Below are 25,111 nucleotides of genomic sequence, written 5' to 3' on the forward strand. Positions count from 1 at the left end.
ATATATCAAAAAATTTCAGGAATATATTAGATATTATCCCTAAAATATAAATACGTTGTTTATCATTACAGATTGTACATTTTATACCATTCTCATAATTATAAATTTATTAAAATAGTTAGATTAAATTTTGAAGTCAATTTATAGCTGACTAACTCAAATCAACCTAATTAAAAGATTGCATAGTAAAATTAAAATTTTGATAGGCTGGACAATCGGCACAAAATGGTCCACAATTCAGATAAATTCTATACATTTTTACAAAATAATAATAATAGTAATAATAATATGACAAGTAAGTAAATATAGACCTTTGAGATGCTAGGGTGCAGGTTTTATACCAAATTTGTAAGCATACAGGTAGCATAACTCATAAACTTTGGTTTTCACTTCTCATACAAAAAGAATTTGAGATCTTTTGCCCAATTATATTGTCTGGACCAGCCACAGTCAGCCATGGGACAGTCCCATTCAATAAAAACTCAAGAGAGTCCAACCAGACGGTTACACCGAAAATAAGAGTACCAACCAATGAGATTATTGGTGCCAGTAAATAAATAAGTATAGAAAGGCATTACCAATATCTGATAATAAAAATGTATAGAAAGGCATCACCAATAAGCATAGAAAGGTATTTATTACCAATATCCGATAATAAACAAGCATAGAAAGGCATAACGAATATCTGGTAATTATGGTAGATCAAATATAACCGCAATTCAAGCCTCTTACATCTCTTCTACAAAATCTTCTATATTCTCCCGGCAAGAGGACGAGGAAAAATAATAATAAAGCAACAATTTTTTTTTGTTTTAAAGCAACCTGAGATTAATAATTGTTTAGATCAAATACCAGTTATTTATGGTATATAATGTACTTGCCAGAATGAATGATGCCTCTCTTGTGAATCTCCGAGTTAACAAGGTGGTCAAAACCCTACAAAACAAAGGTAGTTGGCTCCTCACCTGTGATAGGATAGTGGAGCAGGTAATCAGTTCTACCAGTAATCCTTTTTATGTTGTGGCCATCTTATCAAGTGTGAATGATTCACTATCTTCTTTTTTCGAACCAAAGAGCTTTATTCAACAATTCCAAGCCTTATCCGTGATACAAATCGCCCCTCGGGTTGTCCTCTCTTAGTCCAATTGTTGCTGATATTTTCTACACAACAGAGAAAATTTACAAGGCTTATTAATGGAAGAAAAGAAAAGAAAAGAAAAGAAAAGAGAGTTTATGGCCCAGGCTTGTTAATGGAAGAAAAGAAAAGAAAAGAAAAGAAAAGAAAGTTTACGGCCCGTTTGAAATTTGCGAGTAGATTGGATAGAATAAAATGAGAGCATAGCGTCGGAGAGAGAGGGAAGGTTTAGTGACTCAAGGGCACCATAGGTCATTATGGGTAGAGGGGAGGAATTTGGTTAAGTGGAAAAAAGATATTTTGAATAATCCCAACCTCGTGTAGGATTCGATAATCTCATCCAAGCAAAATTATTTGAATTACTAAACCTTTCTGCAGAGTTATTAATTTCTTCTTATCCTATCCAATCTAATTCTGGGTGCCCAAATAGGCCTTCAGCCTCTTTTAGTTGGGAATAGCTACTGCTATCCCGCCAAACATAAAGAAAGATTAAAAGTTGCTTGAAACAATAAGCAGTTTTGAAAATACCCTACAACTTTTCTATTTCTAATTGACACCTCGCCAAGGTTTTCTTGTTTTGATTCAAGTTAATCAGGTGACAAGGCGATTCCTTGAAAGTTAGTAAAATGGCTAGCTGTTAGCTGTTTGAATTAGTCACCAATTCAACTGCAAAATAACTTGAATCAAACCAAACAAACGTTAACAGAATGTTAATTTGAAAAATAAAATTTGAGGGTCTAATTCAAAATAGCCTATCGTTTAAGGGAGTCTACATGCATTTTTATTTGCAAATGAATAAGAATTAGTGTAAAGAAGCAACCCTGAAACCAAAGATTCAAGTGCCGGCCGTGCGCCAATGCGGCACGTACCATGCCACCAAGAAAAAGGCACGGTATAGGGGGTCTCGAACTCGGGGCCGTGCTGCGGCACTCGGGGCCGTGCCGCACGAGACAGAGCGGCACGGCGATGCGTGCCACGGCACAGTGCAATGCTGGCACTGTGCAAAAAAAAAAAAAATTTTTGCTTTTTTTTTTTTTACTTTTTACTTTTTTACTTTTTTTTTTTGTTTTATTTTTTGGAGTACCCGAAGTATTCTGGGTACTCTACAACCCTCAAAAAATATTACAAATCGAAAATCTATTTGTTAGGCAAGTTAAAAAAATTATAGTTTTTTTTTGTTTATCAATATAGGACATTTTTAATTTACATATCCAATCTCTCCGCTTCCACCGTAGGCATCCATTTTTTCTTTACAAATTATTTTATCAAATTTTGTCGCACTGCAAAACTTTTACCAAATTAGGGAAGCAAAATCGAACTCAATAAACAAATTTTAAGGCACATCAAACATAAAATTTTATTTTTGCGTTAGAAAATTAAAAATGCTGATAAAATTAAAAGTTAAATTAAATTAATTAATACTTAAATTTATTTAATTTATTTGTCATATAATTTATCGCTTAATTTTTTTAATAGATATACTAATTTTTAAAAAAAAATTAATTAAAAAATAATTTTTTAAAATAATTTTAAAATTTATTTTTTTGTACTTTATAAAAGAAAGACTGTAATATGGTCAAAAGAAAAAAGAAAAAAAAAAGATATCTTTGCATTTTAAAAATTCTAACCTGTAAAAGTTTCTATTCTGCATCAGGTATAGTTGTACTTTACATACAAAAAGGTTTACAAGTATATTAATTGATGAGTATAATAAGCTATACATAGCAAATATTCATAATTATTTGATTAAATCTTTCAAAATAATATTATAAGAGTTTATTGAAATAAAAAAAAACTAAAATAAATCCGTGCCAAAGCGTGCCAATAGAAGGTCATGCGTATCCATCGGCACGCAAGCGTACCATGTGTCGGCACGGAAGCGTGCCAATGCCGTACCGTGCCAGGCAGACAGCGGAACGCCCCCGTGCCACGGCACTTTAAACCTTGCCTGAAACTTACACCAAAATAATCAAACATCTTTGCTGGCTTGTATCATCAAATTGTATAGAGCAAATCCACCGCGGTGGCAGCCAGGCATGTGCAGCGTCATTCTCTCTAAATCATCCTGATATTCCAATATCCATCATGATAAAGAAATTAAAGAACAAAAAAAAAAGAGACGTTAAAAATAATTGCAGACAGAGTCTATACAAACCATAGTAACTGCATATAGTTGAGTGGATTCATATCCATCTTGAGCTCTCGAGTACAGCTTGTAAATTTCACTTGACTCCATCATGCATTTTAGAAAGAAAAAAGCAGTAGGTCTGACATTCATTTCCCTCTGAGATATGCCAATAAGGACAGGCTCTGTCTGCAGAATAAGTCTTAGTGACAGAAAGTAGAGAGTAGAATTACTTGAAGAATGAAAACAAATGGCATGATATACTCTAAAAAGATAAGGTATAGGAACAATAATTTGAGCATTCACCATAACAGCAGATGTAGATCCAATTACCAACTGATATTCACCAAGAACATAGAAAACAGAACTGTAACATAATGAGAACATACAGCTACGCATGCACTGATGTGCATTATCAAACCTGTATAGACTTCCCTCAAAAAATCATTTCTAGCTCCCATTTTGCCCTAACTTGTCGCCTACTCTCTCACATGACCTCCTTTGCCAATTTTGCTGTCTTCCCATACCGATCACTATGGCTTTCTTTGCCTCCCTGCCTCCTCCCCCTGGCCTCGTCGCCTCTCTCCTTCACCCCCAACTGCCTCTGCCACCCTGCCTCTTTACTCACCTGTAATCTTCTCTACCTTATTCATGTAACCCCCAGGCTCCTCCATCTCCATTCCACAACACTGGTCTCCTTACCCTCCTCTACCTCTCCTTTATCTTGGCCTCTTCCGCATCTCTCCATCACCTTGGGGATTCATCCGGCCCTCTCTCCCTCTAGCCTCCGCATCGCTCCTTCACCACCAGCCTCCCCAACCTTGTCTGCCTGCCTCCCTCACCCCTCACCTCCTGCGTCCCCATCCCTCACCTCGGCCTCCTCCGCCTAATCTACACCCTCACCCAATCTATTCCCTTGCCCTAGCCTCCTTGGTCGCTTCGCTTCCTTTTGCTATCAACTCCACTGCCACACCATCACCTTCGTCAACATCATCAAGATCATGTGGTCAAAGCTCTTCAACTACAGCTTCATTGCTCCAATATCCATCTTAAAATAGGTGCAGCAGTGGCAGATCAAATTGAAGTAATTTAGAATTAAAACCTAATGTGGGTAACCCACTTTAAATCTCCTTCTTTACTCTCAAATCTGATCTTCTGTGAGTTGCATATTCATGTTGAAATTCATGTAAATATAAAATATTTCGTTTGATAATATGTTTTCCAGTAGCTTAAGTTAATAGTGAATGTACTAAGTAATCTATATTGAACAATTGATTACTTTACTATGTTTTTCAAATTTAGCATTTTTAAGTTGTTTCTACTGTAGTTAGATTATACTCATATCTGTCTCAAAATCAAATTCATATTCATATTTGAAACAAGTACAGTTTGTATTAGAATTATTCCACATTAGGTCCATATCTGTAGTTGTCCTTAATTCATTTCTTCCACAACCGTCCAAAATCCATATCTGTACATATGTTTATCAAATATGGTAATGAAGTTTAGTATCCTTTTAAAATTTGTATCTGGATTTGAATCTGCAAATTAATTACAGATGCAAAAATAATTTCTTCCAAAATCCAATCTTACTAAACCGTTTTCACCCCTTGCTCTGCTGCTTAGGTGCAGGTCAAAACCCCACACTCCCAGCTTTTGCTATTAATTTCACACACTTGTACCTTTGAAATATTTTGTTTTCATTGTTATTTTCTGAAAAAAGTGAAACTGGTTTGGTTCAGCTGAAAACCAGTTGTCTTATCGAGAAACCAATAGCAAATCGAAATTTGCCATAAATGCAAGCCAAAATGGACGGTTTTTCCAAAAACTAAACCAAACTGAATTGAGTCATTGGTTCAATTCAGTTTCTCGGTTCACTCTAAGGCCAAAAAAAAAGAGAAAAAATTAAGTTGTCATGTTACCAAAGACTCTCCAGGAACTCCAATTTCCTCGACCACTTCGCGGATAATTCCATCGAACATCTCTTGGGAAACCTTTTCATTCAAAAGCCGAGAATCCATCGAATTTTTATCAGTTTCATGTTCTGAGATTCCAATTTCTTGTGGCTGCAGAGAAAAGGAGACAAAACTTCAAAAAGTTTCATGTGAGCAAGCTTCTGATTGTTTTATTAGTCCAGTCTAGATTAATGTATCTAATGTCCGCTCGGACGAGTATGTAAATAACAGCCTATTTCCTTTCTTACAGGAACTTCACAAGAAAATAAAATATCCAGTTAAGAATAAATATATAAGGTCACAAAATTGGGCGATCGAGAAAGTATGCCTGGACCAAGGCAACCAAGGTTATGTGGACCACCCATTGGATCTCCGTCCATCTTATCCCATACTTCAATCCTCACCACCCATAAGTTGCTTTTCTTGATTCAAATTTTTTTTAATAAAAAGAAAATGAGTTGGTTGGTTGGATTAAGAGTATGATCTGGGATGGAGATGCAATGGTCAGTCCACAGCTGATGCGGTAGGCCAGGTCCATGATTACAATACACAAGGTTATGTGATTACCTCTGAATGACCTCCAGGAAAAACATAGTAACCGGGAAACTCTCCCACATTATTGCTTCTTTGCAATACTAGAATCCTTCTGTCTGATGTTTGCACTATTGCACCATTACCCAATGGATTTGACATGTGTCGACAACACACTGAGTCATCTATAAGAAAATAATTTCAATTATTATTTGTACAACATGTTCTAAATAACAAAAAACACTAGTACAACATTAAATAAATCATTTTCTTCTGGGCCTCTACAAAGAAAACTGCAAACTACATGAAATGACAAATCTAAGCTAAAATAAATTTAACATTGCGAGGCACGAAGCACATAGTTATTATTCTCTATATTCACAGTACGTTCATAAAGAATCAGAAACAGTAACAGGATTAGTAATCCTTCTGCATCATTCTCTGACTCTTGTTTTCCCGAAAAGAGAAAAACAAGAAATTTAAATAAATAAACAAAAATGGTTATTTATTAGGGATGCACCTTTCTCGACTATATATCCTTTAAAAGCGAGAGAAAAAAATATATATATATAGTCCAAAAAGGCAAAAAGACTTTAGGGGATTAGAGATTAAAGAATTCATGCTTCCCAGGTACCCGCAGGTACCCAGTTTATTGCACTCTCTTGTCACATTTGGACCACCTTCGATTAAGCTGGTCATGATCAAAATACCGTCCTCTAGATATTTAATTTTTTTTAAAAAAAATTATGATACTAATAATAATAATAATAGCAATATTACATGAATATTAGTAGAGCAGGAAATTAAAGGTTTAGCAGAGTCATAGAATATATACACACCCAAGCTTGCGATAACCGTAAAATCCAAGATATTAGGCTAGATTAACACATTGTCTTTATAATTAAGTGCTGCCTCTTTACTGTTGGACTAAATCCTTGAACTTTGAAACTGATATAGACTCTACCCAACAATGATTCCATTAACTTCAAAAGAAGAAAATAATAATAATAATAATAATAATAATAATAATAAGACTATCTAGGTGTTCATCATATATATTCGTTTGAAAATAAGAGAATATATAGTCTGTAATAAGGACGCAAGATTAACTACAAATTTACAGTATCATAATAATACTACAAAAAAGGGAGCTTTCTATTTGAGCCAACTACAATATAGTGCATAGTATTATGAGGACTAAGACATTTCTTACTTAAGGAAAAGACAAACGTATGTGTACATGAAACAGTCTCCAACTCTCAATAACTCAACCCTTTTTTAAGCAAACAAATAAACGACGCTTACATAGATGACTTTGAATTCTCAGAATAATCGGTTTTAGGTAAGAAAGAAAGTAAGAAGTAGACGATTTCTTTTTTACTGCAAATAAGTCTTCTTGTTTTCTTTAGTACAAAATGTGATAATTTTGTTAATAAAAGCATATTATATGGTACATCTTAGTGTGAGCAAACAAAAGAAGTACTCTAGCCCTTTTTTTCTTGCACTATCTTGCTCTCGAAGCAGTGGGAGCGATTGTCAGCTTCGACCTTGACTTTGGTGGTGGCAAAGGCTTGGGGGACAACAACGGCGAAAACGGCAATGGTGGCGTCAATGCAGACACGGTGGCAGCAGTAGAGTTGGCCACGAGCCGATAGGCGGAACCAAACTGCTCTCTTTCTTCTACTTCCCCCTTTTTTCTTTTCTTTGTTCTTCTTTTTCGTCTTCCTCTACACCCTTATTTTTATTATTTTTTTTTCTTCCTTTCTATGCAATCTGTGTATGTGGGTGCCCGTGCTCCTACCCCTCTGCATCGTTTCCTCCTCGCTCTTTTATAGGCCTCCGAGAGCCAAATTCTCCAAATCTCCGAGATCGTGATGATGATTACGCGAGATCTCTGTGAACCAAAAGGGGATCTCGAAGATCTGCGAGCTATGACATGGGATCGTGATCCCGGATTTTCCGACATTCGATTGAGAGACGGGTGATTCTGCTCTTATATATATATGGGATAATTGCCTATATACCCCTCACACGTTTGAAAATATCCGATTTACCCCTACTTTTTTTTTTCTTTCTAAAATACCCCTCATATGTTTCACCGTTATTGCAAAATACCCCTGTAGTTATCTCCTGTTAAGTTAACTTGGGTTAAACGTGAGTTAAACATCTACCGCAGTTAAAAAAATTTAAAATACCAATTTTGCCCTTAACTTAAGGACAAATAAGAAATGTTGGTGACAGTAGAGGGCTATATTGGAAAAGACCAAAAGTCAAAATACTTTTTGTGCCCCTTACTTTAAGGGCAAATAAGAAAGTCAGTGATGGTGGAAGGGTATATTTGAAAGGGCAAAATAGTAATTTTACAGAGTTAACAGAATTAATTAATAGATTTTAACTCTAGGGGTATATTAGAAATAGGTTGGAACATAAAGAGGGTATTTTCAATATTAGCCTTCTAAGAGGGGTAAATCGAAAAGTCAGGAACTTTTCAGGAGTATATAAGCAATTGCCCATATATATATATATATATATATATATATATATATATATATATATATATATATATATATATATATATATAGAAAAAGAGAGAGAAAAGAGAGAGAGTCCGGCTGGGGTGCCTCTAATACACAAAGCACTTGGTGCTACCAAGTTTTCCACCGTTAGATTTATCCCTTTGACCATTTCCACCTATTAGATCAAATTATTAAACCAACCACCCACTCAACCCTAGGGAATCACTATCATCTTAAACACATATCCCTTCATCCAAGGGCCGAAGGCCTAATAGCACCAATGCATTGGTGCTATTAGAAGCATTCCAGCCAAATTACACTACAAGATAAAGGAATTTTGGCGGCGACTTTTTCGTGGCGACAACTATTGTCGCCACCAATGTAAAAGATATAGTGGTGAAATATAATTGTCGCCGCCAATACATAAACAATGGTGGCAACAACTGTATGTCGCCATCAATACTTAATAAATAGCGGTGATGTTTTGTCGCGGGAAAAAGTCGAAGCATTAGCGGCGATAATAATTTTTTCATACATCCTGCCATTACTTCCCTCTTTTTTTTCACCAACTAGTACCATCATTTATTTTTCCATACATCCCGCCATTACTTCCCTCCTTTTTTTTTCACCAACCAACGTTATCATTTATTTTTGTTGGACCACTGGCGCTTACTTATTTTATATGTTATATGTAAATTGTCACGCCCCAACCCGAGGCGTAACAACGCATACCTACTAAACTAGCAAATATGCACCAACGAATTTGGTGGGAGCCACCTCTTGAATCCATAGGAGCCACCTCTAGAATCTCAGATCGCCTGGTAATTATGGTCTGTATCTGTGATCTGGTTAGGACCGGACGAGGATGTCAGGGTCTAAACATAGAGAGTTTGTAACGCCCCAATAGTCGCACATCGGGTGGGAAACTAATTCTGATTAGAATATATGAGGCCTACATGCTAGTAATAATAACCGGGCTTAAGCATTTTGGGCCAGTGGTTTGGGCCCAGCGAGTTATTATTGCTAGCGGATTGAGTCATTGCATAAATAGTTGATTTTTTTTGTCTTTTGACAAATTAAAAACAGGTAAATAATATATACAAGTTAAAATCCCTAAATCTCTTTCATTATCCTCCCATTTCCTCATCTCTCTGTGTTCCTGTTGAGCCTCTTCCGCTCCCCCGCATCTTCTTCAACAAACTCCAATCCGTCGAGCCCCGTCGCCTATGTCTCCTCTTCCTCAGCAAAATCCGGTCCGCCGTGCTCTGCCGCTCACGTCTTCGTGCATCTAACGACGAGGGCATGTCCAAGCTCTTTGATGTCCTCTCGATGCCTACTGCCTTCTCACTGTCTTATTTTGTGTTTCCTTTTTTTCTTTCTTTTTTACGCGGAAATTTAGGATTTAGTTACAGTTGTTGGGACCGTTTGATCCTTGAGCATTAATTCATTATATGTTACTACTATTTTGGAGAATTACTTACTACTATTTATTAATGGAGAAACAGGAAGCGACAGCGAAGCTCCCAGCAGACAAGCCGGTGGAGAAGGACGAGGCGGGAGGGGGGGGGGTGCGCGGCAGGATTAGAGGTCGAACAACTGTCATATCGTCACACCAGGCCGGCGCAGCGTGGCAATACCGTAACAGCACGCGCGGCTGAGGCTAATCAGGATCACCAGTATGTATAACATTATAGTCTTCGACTATCTTGAGTCTCCGATCGCAAGCAGCATGGAAATTAAGGTCGTTTACTTATTTGGTCCTTCAGATCTGCGTGCAGGATTGTGTTCTTTCACCCAGACCAAGGTAAAAATGTTAAAGTTTCCCGCTTTCTTTGGCAATTGAAATATTTGGCTATTCTCTCCATTTTTTTTTTTCTGCTTCCTAATTCTAACATACAATTCTAATGTATTTTTTAATGTTAAATTTGTCTTAAAAAAAGTTATTTCTAAAATTTTATTTCTTTAACTTCATATGCTTCTAAATTTGCTTAGAAAAAATAATTTTCTAAAAATTTAATATTTCTTGCACCTTCTATTAGCTTGTATACATTGCTTCTTAAATTGTTTGCTTTGTATAGTACTATTTCTTGTGACTCTTTTATAGTCTATATAATTATAATATAATTGATATAAATGTTATATAATATATAATAGCTATAATATTATTTATTATGTATTTAATAAACTATATATGAAATGTTATTTATATAATGTATGTATTTATGTATGTATATGCTATGGAATTAATAAGAATTAGTAACTGGTTCAAATAGTATAGTATTTGATTTGATGATATATATTTGGTATTTCATAGGTTTTTATAGGTTTGTATTCTAAAGTCTATTTACTATGGATCAAGTAGAAGAGGAAGTATTTGAACTATAGCGCATTTTGGAATGGACACTTCAACTTTAATAGTTTTGATTTTACTATATTATCTTACAGTATGTTTGATTATCTCATTGTAGGAAGACGGAAATTGATAGAAGTTGGATGACTCTTAAGAAGCGAGCATGTAATGAATATGAAAAAGGGATTGACACATTCTTAGATTTCGCATTTAAAAGATTAGGAAATGTGAAAAGAATTCGTTGTCCATGTGCTAAATGTTACAGTGTTAGACTAAAAAAGCCGAACAGAAGTGAAGTATGACTTATTTCGTAACAGGATTCGTCAAAGTTATACTAAATGGCATCATTATGGTGAATTGTCGGATGAATAAAGTAGTGAAAGTGATGCGGAAGATGTCATACTTCTATAGATGAGAGCTGCAAATATATGAAGACAATGCTTGAGGACTTATTTGGACATGAAGGGAACTCTACAACTGCTGATATAGATAATAGAGTGTACTAATCCTGAAGATCCTATTCCTAAAGCTCAAAATTATTATCGATTATAATACATTTGTTGAATCTCAAATGTCTCAATGGTTGGACTGATAAGTCAGTTACAATATTATTAGAGTTTATGATCGATTTACTAGCAGATAGTGCAAACATTCCAAAATCATATTATGAGACAAGAAAGATAATTAAAGATTTAGGATTGGATTATGTGAAGATTGATGCTTGCAAGAATGACTGTGTGATCTTGCGAAGAAGCTTGCAAATAATGATACATGCCCCATATGTGGTGAGTCTAGGTGGACCGTGGATCTTCAGTAGCAGAGAGGAAGTAGTCTTAAGAAAGTAAAAACAAATTCCTCAAAAGGTTTTGCATTACTTTCCACTTACATCGAGATTACAAAGATTGTACATGAATAAAAATGACGGCCACTAATGTGAGGTGGCATAGTGATGCTCGGCAAAACGATGGAATTTTACAGCATCCGGCTTATTCATCGGCATTACGACATATTTAGTGCTCTGATACTATGAAAGAAGGGCAAAAGGCATACCCTCATGGATTCTATTGATGATGTTATATAGAACAAGAGATGAGTCTAATATAGTAACAATGTCTAATATAGTAACAATATAACTAGGTATCTCATATCATATAATCCTACTCTAAATATGTCGTAATATATAGTATCCTTATATAGCATGAGATACTAAATATGTCGTAACAATCGGCTTGGAAGCATTTTGATTATATCCATCCTGAGTTTGCCATAGAGCCACGTATTATTAGATTGGGCTTAGCAAGTGATGGGTTTAACCCCATAGTTGTGCATGAAAAATGATAATTTTATGATATCACTACTTATTCCTGGTCCAAGAGCTCCTGGTAATGATATAGATGTATATTTGGAAACTTTAGTTGACGAGTTGAATGATTTGTGGAAAGAAAGGATTAGGACATATGATGCATCCAAAAAAAAAACTTTTTAATGTGTGTTGCCTATTTTTAGACTATAAATGACTTTTCAGCATATGCCAATTTATCTAGTTAGAGTACGAAAGGAGATCTAGCATGTCCTTGTTGCAACAAGGATACAGTTCCGAAAAGATTGAAGTATGGAAAAACTTTTGTTACATGGGTCACCATCGTTTCTTGTTACATAATCATAAATGGCGACCTGACAAAAAATCATTTGACGGAACTAAAAAGAATCGTCTTGCACCTAAGACTTTATCTGGTGATGAAGTGCTAGAGCAATTGAGTCAAATGAAGCAAGTAACTTTTGGTAAGGTAAATAAAAAAAGGAAATGTTCTCAACAGCAAATGTGCTATTTAAATTGGCGAAAATATAGCATTTTCTTCAACTTGCCGTATTCGCATGCATTGTTGATAGACACAATTTGGATGTTCTGCACGTTGAGAAGAATATCGGTGATAATCTAATTAGCACACTTATGAATATAGACCGAAAATCCAACGATAATCTGAATACACGAAAGGATTTGATGTTGGTGGGTTTAAGAAAGGAACTTCACTTGATACCAATGGAGGATAAGGAGATGGGCATACAAAATAAAATTCAAACAATTGGTAGCAACAAAATATATAAAATGCCTAGTGCTCATTACAAACTATCCAAGGATGAGGGGCAATCATTTTGCCAATTTCTAATGGATTAGAGCTTCCAAATAGATTTTCATCAAACATTTCTAGATGTGTCAATAAACATGAAAGTAAGCTTCAAAATTTGAAGAGTCATGACATTCATTGTTTATTACATCGTCACCTCCCATAAGGTATTCGCGGATTGTTAAGGAAATATATTTCTAATGCCTTAATCAAGTTTAGTGCCTACTTTAGAGAGTTATGCTCAAAATCATTGTGTAAGTGATTTGGAAGGACTGAAAAGTTCAATTGTTTTGACTTTGTGCTCTTGAGAGAGTATTCCCACCTGCATTCTTTGATATCATGGTTCAACCATCAATTCACCTTGCAACTTAGGCGAAAATTGCTGGCCTTGTTGAATATAGATGGATGTACCCATTTGAAAGGTATATTTTTTATTTTTTATTTTTTATTTTTTTAGAAAAATGTGGTATTAATATTATATTGAATAGGTACTTGCGCATGCTCAAATCATATGTTCATAATAAGGTTCGTCCAGAAGGATCTATAGTAGAAGGAATAATTGCACGAGAATGTGTAAATTTTTGTTCCAAATGCTTGCATGATGTTGAAACATGATTGAATTGTGTCGGGAGAAATTATAAGGGTGATCCACCACAAAACAGCTCCGGCTTGGCCATTTTTTTCAAATGCAGTTCTCCTCTAAATAATTCCAAAATTGAGCAATTAACTATCTCTTATTGGAAGCAGGCAACTCTGTACGTTCTCAAAAATTGTGAAGAAGCTGTACCTTATATTAGGTAAGGATTTAAATTAGTAGTTCTAGTTTGACTACTTTTTTCTTTTATACTTTCTAATATCAACTTGATAATTTAATGCATGGGGGACATGTTGAAGAGGTTTGCAGAAAGTACAGTAGTGATGTAGAGCGGTGGCACGAAGAACAATTTTTTGGCTGGTTTCAAGCTAAAATAGCGGAGATGTTTGATAACCAAGATGAAACAATATCACAAGAGCTATTACACCTAGCCCGAGGTCCAGATAAGTGAGTGCATAAATATTCTGGATATTTAATTAATAGTTTCAGATTTCACACAAAAGAGCATGAGATATTTTTGAAGACTCAAAATAATGAGGTATTTGTTTATGGAGATGATAGGCTAAGCAAAAAGGAATACTATGGGCTAATTTTATATATCACTGCAATACCAAGGATCAAAAAAGGTTGCTTTATTTAAATGTCGTTGATGGGATGTGTACAACTGTGGTCGGGGATATAAGGAGGTTGAAAATGGGTTTTTCTTAGTTAATGTTGATTGTGAATTGTTCCCTAATACAACTGATCCATATATCTTGGCATCACAAGCTCAACAAGTATATTATGGCAAAGATATAAAGGATTCTAAATGGTAAGTTGTTGTCAAGACACAACCTCTAGATCTTTTTGATGTGCCTATAATAGAAAATAGTGCTACTAATCCAGAGAAGTCTGCATCAATACCAATTCAAGAAAATAAGAACATAGGTAATTTCTATAGAAATGATGACGATAGCGACAACGATTTACGTAATTTTGAGTTAGCTAGAGCTAACGAACAAGAGATTGTATTTGATGTCAGTGAGGTCACTATTAGTGTAGAAGCGCACAAAGAGGACCTCTTAAATTGTAATAATGATGATAACAATTCCATTTTGAATGAAACTTGACCCACCTTGTTCTCAGGTAATAATTTATCATTTGTTTGTCTCTTGCATTTTTATGTGTGTTTGGTGATAATATACTTGATCAACTTGCTTTTAATTTTTAATAATATTTCTTGTTTATTTGAATAATTGTATATCTATGGTAATTGATAGGCAATGGTGGGAGAAAGCAAGAATTCTAAAGCACAGTTGTACAAAATTACTATTTTTAAGGAAAAATATAATAGAATTGATGGTTTTAGAAAGGAAGTCATATACAATTTCAATCATATGTATAGAGATTGAAGACATCGCAAGCATCTAAATTATAAACAATTCGAGATAGATGAGGAAAGGCTTTAAAATTGTCCATATGATATTATAGAATCAGATTGGGCGTCTTTAGTTGAATACTTTGGCTCTAAACCATTTAAGGTTGTTAATTTTTTTATACATATATCTATTAACTTGTAAGAATTATTCGTAGATTCAAACATAACAATGTTTAATTTCTTGTAGAGAATGTCGGCACAAAATAAAGCAAATTGAGCAAAACAATCAACCAGCTCAATCTATGGAATAAAATCATTTGCTAGTGTCCTATATGATATAGTGATTCTGTCATTGATTAAACTTATGGATACCTTTTTATATTATTACTTTTATGATATCAAGATTTTAATTTTAAATTGAAGAGAGATCCAAGAACTGAGATTGATCCTCATTTGACTGAATACTGGAAGGCTACACATCAGCGAAGAATCGATGGGACATGGTATTCTGATAAAGCTTAGCATGCTATGGTACAACAACCTTATTTCATAACACAACTCTAGTTCGTATTCTATATATATGCATTAGAATTGTGAAAACTTAAAAAGTTTCAATTTAAATTTGATATTTTGTTTTAAATGCTTAGACTAGTGAAAAAGAACATTTGCCATGCAAATATAAAAATATTTCTTGTTACGTTTGTATCTAGTTGAATGCAGAAAAAATTTGGGTATGTATCGAGAAGAGTTAGGCGATCCTCCATTATAAATGGAAGAACATTTAACAAAGGCTTTTGGTCCACGTTCTGAATATCTTCGTGGTTTAGGATGTGGACCTAGGCCAATAAATGCTAAGAGCTTAAAAGTCAAAGCATCACAAGAGGATTTTGAGAGACAAATTGTAGATTTGAAAAATGAGCCGAAGCAATCTAGAGAGTATGAAGAAAAAGAATCACATCTACAAAAGGAGAAGAATTAGAGAGAGGAGAAATTTAAAAAAGAAACTGAAGAGACTAAAGCACACATTAAGGCACAACTTAAAGCTAAATTTAATAAACAACTAAAGATAATTGTACAATTATATGGAGTGCCAACCACATCATCCCCTCCTTCTAGTCAAGGAAGGTCGACCACATCATCCCTACCTTCGAGTCAAGGAATGCCAACCACATCATCCCCTCCTTCCGATCAAAATGATTCTAGGAACTGCTTAGCTAAAGGTAATTATATATTTTACCTCAAGTTATCTTTTGCTTTGTATTGTCCTTTAAAGTAAAACTTATGGTGTGATGACAAATTAAATTATAAGTATAAAAAAATATACGGTTAGTTGGTAAGTCTCTTAGTGAAGTTGATTACTTGGTAAACCTAAAATGAAAATTTTGTTTTGTTGTACTTTCTTTCGCGCTATGTTGTCTTTTCTTATTTGTATTTTTGTTCCTATTTACGATTTCCAAGGATTGAGGACAACTCTCCAAGAGCAAAGAGGATGTCACAGCTAGTCTAAAGAACTTGGGGGTAATTACTTGCTCATTTATTTTCCTTCCTAATTGTTCATGTGCAGATAGAAGTGGTATATTCTACTTGAAACTTAAATACAATAGGTCTTAATTTAGTTATAGCTTTCTATGTTTCATACAGATTTAAGAAATAGTAACAAGCTTATCTACTATTATTGTGTCGATCCATAATTTACGTCCGTGATTCTTGAATCTCTGTTTGTGATCATCGTGATCAAACGCATGTGATTGTTTTATAATAAATGGATATGTGCTCTACTTTTTTTTGACATGTTAACTAACAACGAGTATTAAACTAAACTACTGTAAAGATCGAAAACATCAATTGACTAGTGCCTCTTTGCCTTGGCTGCTAAAATCACTTCTTTTAGAACTAGCAGCAAGGAGTCTGACAAATGGATGTTTTGATGCTTCTGCTACTCAGGAAACTGAGTTTATCTTTTGAATCGCCCAGAAGCAGAATTTGATCATTAAACAATCACTTATCAGCAATAATTGCGTAAAAAAATTAACCATTGCAGGAAAAGTAGAGACAGCTATAAAAAAGAAGAATAGCTGCAAATTTTCTCTTCTTGCTATGACATTCTCATCTCCTACCTTATTTAGACAACTATATGGAGGCAAAAAGAAGGGCAAATTGCATTGCATTAGTTGAATTATAGATTATTTGCTATAATAATATTAAATTTTTTTATTTTCTGTACATGTTTATAAAAGAGTTGATGACAAAATTCTCTTCTTTTTCTACAGGCTTATAAGAGAGAGTGATGACAAAATATTTTGGTGACATTTTAGCAACATTTTGGCGAAATATATTAAAGCAAGTTTAGGAATCTAGGTATATTATGACAAGTTTACATTTGATACTATGTGGGCTTAGAAAAGCATTATACTCTTATCTCATTTTACTAGTTTTTTGGGTGTGAGTTGAATGATTGTAATGTTACAGTGATACTCTTAACTTTCTTTTCTAAGACAATCTTAGTTGCTGATTTATCCTATATGATCATATTTACTCTTCTAAACATCTTTAATTTGATCCAATCTTATTTATTATAGGAATTTTATGATCAATTACATTATAGAGATTTCACTATTGGAGTCATGGTGCTCATATTTAATTTGATTTTGAGACTTGGATACTGCCAATATTTGAAAGATGGTATCTTTACAACACACAATTAACGGCGACTATAATCGCCGTCAAAAAATAAAAAACAAAAATTCTAGCAAACTATTCATTGTCAATTGGTGGCGCTAGTAACCGTCATCCTTTATTCAAAATTTTAGCAGCGACAGGCTGTCGTCGTCTTCTATTCAAACTTTTAGCAGCGACAGATTGTCGCCGTGTTTTATTCAAACTTTTAGTGGCGACAGATTGTCGCCACTATATCAAAACTTTTAGCAGCAATATTATGTCGCCACTAAATACGTTTTCCGACAAGCTTTTAGGCGATGCCATGCGGCGACAGTTTTGTCGCCGTCGTAATCTTTTCGTGGCGACATTTTGGCTTATGACGGCAGCTTTGGTCGCCACTAAATCTATTTCGTATATATATATATATATATATATATAGAGTTGAGCTAGAATACTATCGGTAGCAAATTGGCTCCGTTGCCACCCATTTGTTTTCGATGATGGAGCCTCCAAATCGACGATCGGCACCGTTGAACATGATCTATACCACTTGAAGTATCTAGAAACCAAATTTCAAATCTTTTAGACATTATTAACCTAATGATCAAAGGGTTTCAAAATTTATAATTTGAATGGTCAATATGAGGCATTTTCTTGTTTAACGGTGTAAAGATATCCAAATCAATTGAATTTTGGTTAGAAAATTCTTTAAACAATTTAGAACAAGATTTATACTCTCGATCTTGATTATAAGATTCCTATCATCACTTTTTAAAGAATATTCATTTTTAGTCGTTCATTTTGTGTCCACTTGATGGACAAGAGAACAATATCGGAAAAGCATGAAATTTGATTTCTAGATGCTTCAAGTGGTATAGATCATGTTCAATGGCGCCGATCGTTGATTTGGAGGCTCCATCATAAAAAACAAATGGGTGGCAACGAAGCCAGTTTGCTATCGATAGCATTCTAGCTCAACTCTATATATATATATATATATATAGAGAGAGAGAGAGAGAGAGAGAGAGAGAGTTCAGTTATGGTGCTTGTAAAAGCACCAAGCTCTTGGCGCTTGTAAGTTTTTTACCGTTAGATCTCCTCGGATTATTTTCAACCATTAGATTATACTATTCAACCAACCACCTACTCAACCCTAGGGGATCCATATCATCCTAACCGCATATCTCTTAATCTAATGGCTAAAAATCTACAAGCACCAATAACTTGGTACTTTTAAAAGCATAGGAGCTCAATTATATATATATATATATATAGAGTCCGTTTACTATACTATCAATAGTATTTGGGATATTTTACTATATAGTTTTTAGCTGTTAGAGCTACTCCTTTGAATATTTCTACTATTTGATCAATACTATTTAGCCAACTACCGCTAAACCCTAGGGGGACCACCACGCAACCCTAGGGGACCACTATCATCCTAACCCTACAATATTTCATCTAAGAGTTAAAAACTATATAATAAAAAAGCCAAAATATTATTAATAGTATAGAAGCTCAATTCAATACATATATATTATTTTTTTTTACTATTATTATTTTTATTTTTATTATTTTATTTCATTTTTTAAAATTTATTTTGGATTTAACTGATTTTGGGCAAGTCCAACAACTCTTTCCAAATCATCTGCAATCTTATGTTCTTTATCACTTCAGTTAAAACTAGAACTATCAATGTCGTACACTAAGGTATCGTTTGGTTCGGGGATAAGGAAAAAAGGGTTATTCCAGGGATAGGTATAAATTGAGGTATAAGCGAGGATTAGATTAATTTTGCGTTTGGATGAAAATTGGATTATTCCTGGAATAAAAAAAATAACGTTTGGTTAGGTAAGATGGAATAAGAAAAATAATGGGTTTTGTAAATAAAAAATAATGATATTATCCATTTATTATATTTGAATTTGAATTTTTAAATTTTTAAATTTATATTTCTAAATTTAAAATTTTAACTTTGAAATTTAAAATCTCAAATTTTAAATTCAAAATTTTAAATTTTAAATTTCAAACTTTAAATTTAAGATCATATTTAAATTTAAAAAAATATAAAATATCAAATTTTAAATTTCAAAAATTTAAAATATCAAAATTTAAATTTAAAATTTAAAATTTATAATTTAAATTTTAAACTTTAATTTTGAGATTATAAATTATAAATTTTAAAAATTTAAATTTTTAATTTTTAAAATTTTAAAATAAGAATAGTGGTGGGAACAATTAATAAAAATAATTTATTATAATAAATTTATAAATTTTTTAAAAATTCTACTTAAATTTAAATTTAATAAAAAGAATTTATTATAATATTTAAATATAATTTATTATAAATTTTATTATAATATTTAAATATAAATAATATGTATTAATATAGTACAATTAATAATTTTATAATAAAAATAATGTATTATAATATATAACATATTATATTTATATAATTTAGTTTAATTCAATTTATAAGTTTAATTAAGTTTGAAATTAAACATTGGAATAGCACTATTCCACCAAAATGGTGGAATAGCAAATCCCTTACTATTCCGGGATAACCGGGAATAGCAAGGTTTGACCGGGATAAAATATCCCGGCCAAAGTTCACCCCGTTTGGCGGAATAGCGGGGATAACTTTCGTTATCCCCGCTTATCCCGCGATCCAAACGGGGCCTAACAGAATTCTCTATTTGAGACTTCATTAAATCATGACTGTGAATTATCCCCGTATTTAGACCAGAGAATTTATGTATCTTTTCTCAATCAATATATGAAGTTTTTGCAAAGTCACTATATGGCAAAGACAGTTTATGTTTCTTAGCACTTAACTATAGGAGGTTGAAATATAATTCACATGATATACGAAAATTACCTTCGGATGAAACAAGAAACTTCTTCCATAGAGGATTCAAATTTGTTCCCATAAATGTCCTGTAAATGTTGCAACTAATAATTTTAGTTCTTTGTTATAGTCAATAGCATCGCCAAAGGGTTATATCTTGCATAGCATTTAGAGACAAGTTGAAAAGTTCATCTTAATTTCATCAAGTGCTATAGCGGATGAATAACATCCGCATATTAATTGTTAGCATACTATAAATACTTGAAAAAGTGATCCGTAAAAACAAATAATGTGACCTGGAAAGGCATGTCAATTTTAGTAACTTTAACAATGTGAATTTGTTATCTCATAATATCACCTAGCAATAATCAATGTAAAGTTCAACAGGCTCACTTAAATGTGAGAGGCAAAACTAAAATTTGGTGAGAGAATTAAGGTAAAAGGACTGAAACTAGAAGAGTACCTATAATCTGTCAGACCAAGTAGAAGGCAAACAGATAACTCTTGGTCTAAGCCATCTGCATCAAGCAAGGAATATCCTCCATACTGCGAAATGAATAATAAAGTCAAAGTGCCCAAGACTGGATATGAAATAATGAATTTAGTTGTTACCCACTTGCCTTTCTATTGATATTGCTTTTCTGCGGATAACATAAATAGAACTCTTTCGGCTAAAAATAAAACATTTGATGATTTATGAACATACAAAAAGCTGATAGAAAACAACCTACCCGGAACTTTGTGCCATTGTACAGGGATGGATTCTCTTGAAGTCGACGATTCCAGATCTGCAGCACATCATCAAAATTTTCAGAAAATGTAATGGATTTCAGTAGAAAATATTTCATAAATGTATTTAATTAAATTGACTAAATAAAATTCTGCAACCTTTCAAATAGCATTGAGGATAAAAAAGTGATTCTTTATACCTCATTTATAGATTCTTCTAAATTAGCATCTGGATGAGGAACCCTATCATGTACTGGACCAAAGTCGACAAAAACCTTCATATACGAAAATAATAGTTTTAGCCAAACAAATCTGAGCAACTTAAAAACAGAAGCAATGTTCGCAGTCACTAAGAAAAAAAATGTAAATGGATGAGTTCATTAATCACATCGTCTGTGGCACATTGTTACTCTCGCTCGGAAAGTTCACCAACACTAGCAAGGATTAAATAACTTCTATTTATTTCACTGTTTTGTAGCATTCTAGGAATGCTTTAAATGTCCGATTATATATGGTGAGAGATTGTCACCTTGCAAGACAGGTCAAGACACTATAAGGGGCTTACAGCAAAGTGATGAAAACGTCATAGATTCCCAGCTAGCAGGCATCTTAGATAACCATGGAGTGGGGAATTTTATCATTCCATATCCATCGGAACGAGATTTCTACAGGAACATAACGTTTCTGTGGGTTGGAAATTTTGTCAGAGTTGCAAGCTGGCGACTACTATAAATAGAAAAGTAAAGCACACACAGAATGTTCAAAATCAGTAAACAAATGGCCCCTTAGCATGTCATGCAGAGATCTCGTTACTTTCAGATAGAGATGAATCTAGGTGACTAATGTTTCCTGAAAAGAGACATCATAGTATATTTATCATAGACGCATCTGTGTCTTAGATTTGTGAAGTTAGTAACATGTCTTAATGGAGTTGCTACCAAATAATTGAAATATCAATATAAGATTTTGGACAAGGAATGCTAATAAATCATAATGAATACCAGTTGCTTTAGAATCTAGGACTTCCTGAGGCCTTCTTTGATTTTGCACTTTCATATTGATATAGGCTTTTGACAAAGCGCAAAAAGGCGCAAAGGCCTTATGAAGCCTAGGCGCGAGGCGCACCGCGAGGCGCGCGCCTCAAGAAGGTGAGGTGCATATCTAATAAAAATAAAACACTCTTAACAAGCATGTTTTAAATGGATGTTTTATATTAAAAAATTCTAAAATAGTTATATAAATATAAAATAACCATAAAAAGTAAAAAAATCGCATGCATAAATATTCTCAGCTTAAAATAAAAAAAATTATGTTTCAACTTTCAGCTTAAAAGTGTTTGTTGTTACTTCTTTCTTCTTACCGCTGCTATTTATTGCCATTGTGGGGTGGAAGAGAGAACAACCAAGAGAAAAGGAAAAGAAAGCGTTCAATTAGAAATTCTTTTAAAAAAAATTTCTTAACATTTTAGAATATATTGAAGAAACTCAAAACCCAAGAACCCACACCTTAGACACATTAAACGTAAATATCACGAGGCGCATCTGAGGCGCGAGTCTCACTTCCTGAGGCGTTGAGACTCACGCCTTGCGCCTGGGAGCTAAGGCGCGCGTCTGAAGCGCGCCTTTTCAAACACTGCAAGGAATGATGATAAATCATAGAGAACATCAATCACTTCAGAATCTAGGAGTTAATGAGGTATTCTTTCATGTTGCCCTTTCATTGGATCCTTTCAAAGGACTTTGTAGTACATTGTTTCTTAAAATATATGAATCGCCATGCTAGATAAAGAAATCAGCAAGTTCATATATAGAAAAATCTCTCATGTCTGAAATAAACAATCCAGAACTTAGCACCAAATTACAGAGACTGATTCGATCAATCAAAGTAGATTCTTCAACTTTGAGATTTGCTTTGTGAACAACTTATATATGAGATGAAAAAGGTTCATACAGAAAAGTAATTGTTCCAACTTCCAAGCAATTTAAGTAAGATAATAGAAACAATTTTTTTGGAAGTCCAGAATAGTACTCTGCCTAGTCGCATGTAACTTATTTTGTGGAATCATGTGTTTGTTGGGCCCAAATTAATGTGGCCCGCATTTCTCACATCTAGAGAGCCTAAATTAGTTTAACATTTTATCAGGTTTTTGGATCAAAACATAATTTTTTTATTTTTATGGTCAATTATTAATTTGGTTTTTGGTGCATACAACATCTCTTTTTGATGGGCAAGAGAGTTCAATTAGATAATAAAATCCTGGCTTGTGATTGATCCATTAGAAATGGAAAGATTTACAGTAAACAGAAAAAAAGTCAGAAATAATCTATTTTTCCCACCCGTCCCAATCACAAGAGCAGCATCACCCCGCAATCAAAGATCGGCTCATCAATTCACATGACAAGAACACTGAGACGCAACTCTACATCTAATCCAACCTGCAGCTAGTACAGCAATCTAAACCACAATACGTTCCAATGATGTCCAACAAAGAACAGCTCCGGTCGGAGACCAAAGGAGAAACCAACAAGGAACTAAAAAGACTAGGGCTCATCGATTCGCATGATAAGACACTAAAATCCAAACCTAGATGCGATCAAAGCTGGATCGAGAAGTGTGAAACCCCAGATAGTCCTATATATGAGATATAATAGGGGTAAAACTCTTAACCTAGCTATAGCATTTTGGGCGGTGGCTAAATTCAAGAGGTTATGAGAGTTAAACGTGCTAGGACTAAAATAGTCCTAGGATAGATAACCTTCTAGAAAATGGGGCGTTGGTATCAAAGCCAATTATCAGTCGAAAATATCATATGAGTCTCGACCGAGCCAGATTATATAGCAAAGAGAGCGAGGCTCTCATGCTGATGACTATTGTAGATAGAGTGCGGCCCCTACAAAGTCGGTTAAGACTAGCGAGACGAGTCTCACATCATCTGATATTTGTGAGTCTAAACCTGACGAGTACGCCGGGGCTTAAATGGGGTGTGGATAGAGCATGGTTCCCCTACAAGGTCGGTAAAGACATGTAAGACGAGTCTCACATTGCTTGATACTTGTAAGTCTGAACCTTACGAGTATATCGGGGCTTAAATGGGGAGAAAAATATGAGACCCCATATAGTCTTATATATGAGATATAATAGGACTAAAACTCTTAACCATTTTGGACGATGGCTAAACCTAAGAAGTAAAGAGGTTAAAAAGTTAAGAATGCTAGTACTAGAGTAGTCCTAAAATGGATGACCCTCTAAAAAATGGGGTATCACAAGAAGCAACGAGAATCCACGGTTCATCTATTCGCATGAAAAGAACGCCAAAGTTCAAATCTAGATGCGATCGAAGCAGCAACTACTACATCAATCCAAATCAACCATTCCCATACAAACAAGACCACTGATCAGATATCGAGAAAGAAATCAACAGGAAGAAAGAATCTAGCGTTTATGGAGCTCGAAAAGGAGAGGGAAAGGGATCGCACCCGGGATTGGGGGAGGCCGGAGGGGCAGGAGAGGAGGAGCTTGAAGGAAGTGCCTTCGACTCCGGCGCCGCCGCTGCTAATGGAGATCGTCGTCATCGTCGGCGATGGGAGGAGAGGGGAGAGGAGGTGGGGGAGAGGGCGGAGGTAGGAGACGACCCTCGCCATTGATTTTAACCGCTTTGGAGAACTTTTTAAGAAGCAGCTTTGCGGGCACGTCTCAATTGTTCCAAATATTTTTTAAAACAAATAGTGTGATCAGATTGCTTAATAAATATGATTAATAGGTATATATCATATTATGTATTAATAATTATTTTAATTATTTAATACAAATATTATTAGTCATTTACTTATATAGAGAGAGAGAGTTATTTTTTTTTTATGATGAATGAAGCTCGATATATTAGACGGCTAGAATTATACAAGAGATAGAATATTCGATCTTAGTGGTTGTGCCATATTTTAGAAAGGCCCGATTGGGGTCTTACACTCATGTTTTAATTACACCATACACCGATTTCAAATTATGTGTCAAATATAAATTTATATTATATAATAAATTATTTAAGTATTTTATGTTATATTTTATTTTACACTACTGATTACTAAATATTTTATTAATTATTTAATATACTTTATGATGTATGAAGCATTAGTATATCCCAAGTGCAAAAAAAATTTATTTTCTCTCTTCATTTTGTGGCCATGTG

The 25,111-nt window shown here is 34.1% G+C and overlaps 1 protein-coding gene across 2 annotated transcripts; it reads right to left on the reverse strand.

Moving 5' to 3' along the window:
* LOC109720106 (nudix hydrolase 9) lies at positions 621 to 24,637 on the reverse strand. Of its 2 annotated transcripts, XM_020246991.1 has the most exons (10): positions 24,402 to 24,633; positions 21,126 to 21,200; positions 20,928 to 20,984; positions 20,660 to 20,742; positions 20,227 to 20,285; positions 5,783 to 5,931; positions 5,183 to 5,326; positions 3,291 to 3,449; positions 3,095 to 3,200; positions 621 to 1,161 (listed from the first exon to the last, which is right to left on the reverse strand). In XM_020246991.1, exons 1-9 carry the CDS (start codon positions 24,564 to 24,566, stop codon positions 3,105 to 3,107), a joined length of 987 nt encoding a protein of 328 aa, XP_020102580.1. In that variant the 5' UTR covers positions 24,567 to 24,633; the 3' UTR covers positions 621 to 1,161; positions 3,095 to 3,104. The 2 variants fall into 2 exon arrangements, with proteins under 2 accessions (XP_020102580.1, XP_020102581.1); XM_020246992.1 differs by lacking the exons at positions 621 to 1,161; positions 3,095 to 3,200; positions 3,291 to 3,449 and adding an exon at positions 3,456 to 4,309 and having other exon boundaries at positions 24,402 to 24,637.

The sequence above is a fragment of the Ananas comosus genome, linkage group 14 (assembly GCF_001540865.1).
Source record: "Ananas comosus cultivar F153 linkage group 14, ASM154086v1, whole genome shotgun sequence".
NCBI classification, from domain to species: Eukaryota; Viridiplantae; Streptophyta; class Magnoliopsida; order Poales; family Bromeliaceae; genus Ananas; species Ananas comosus.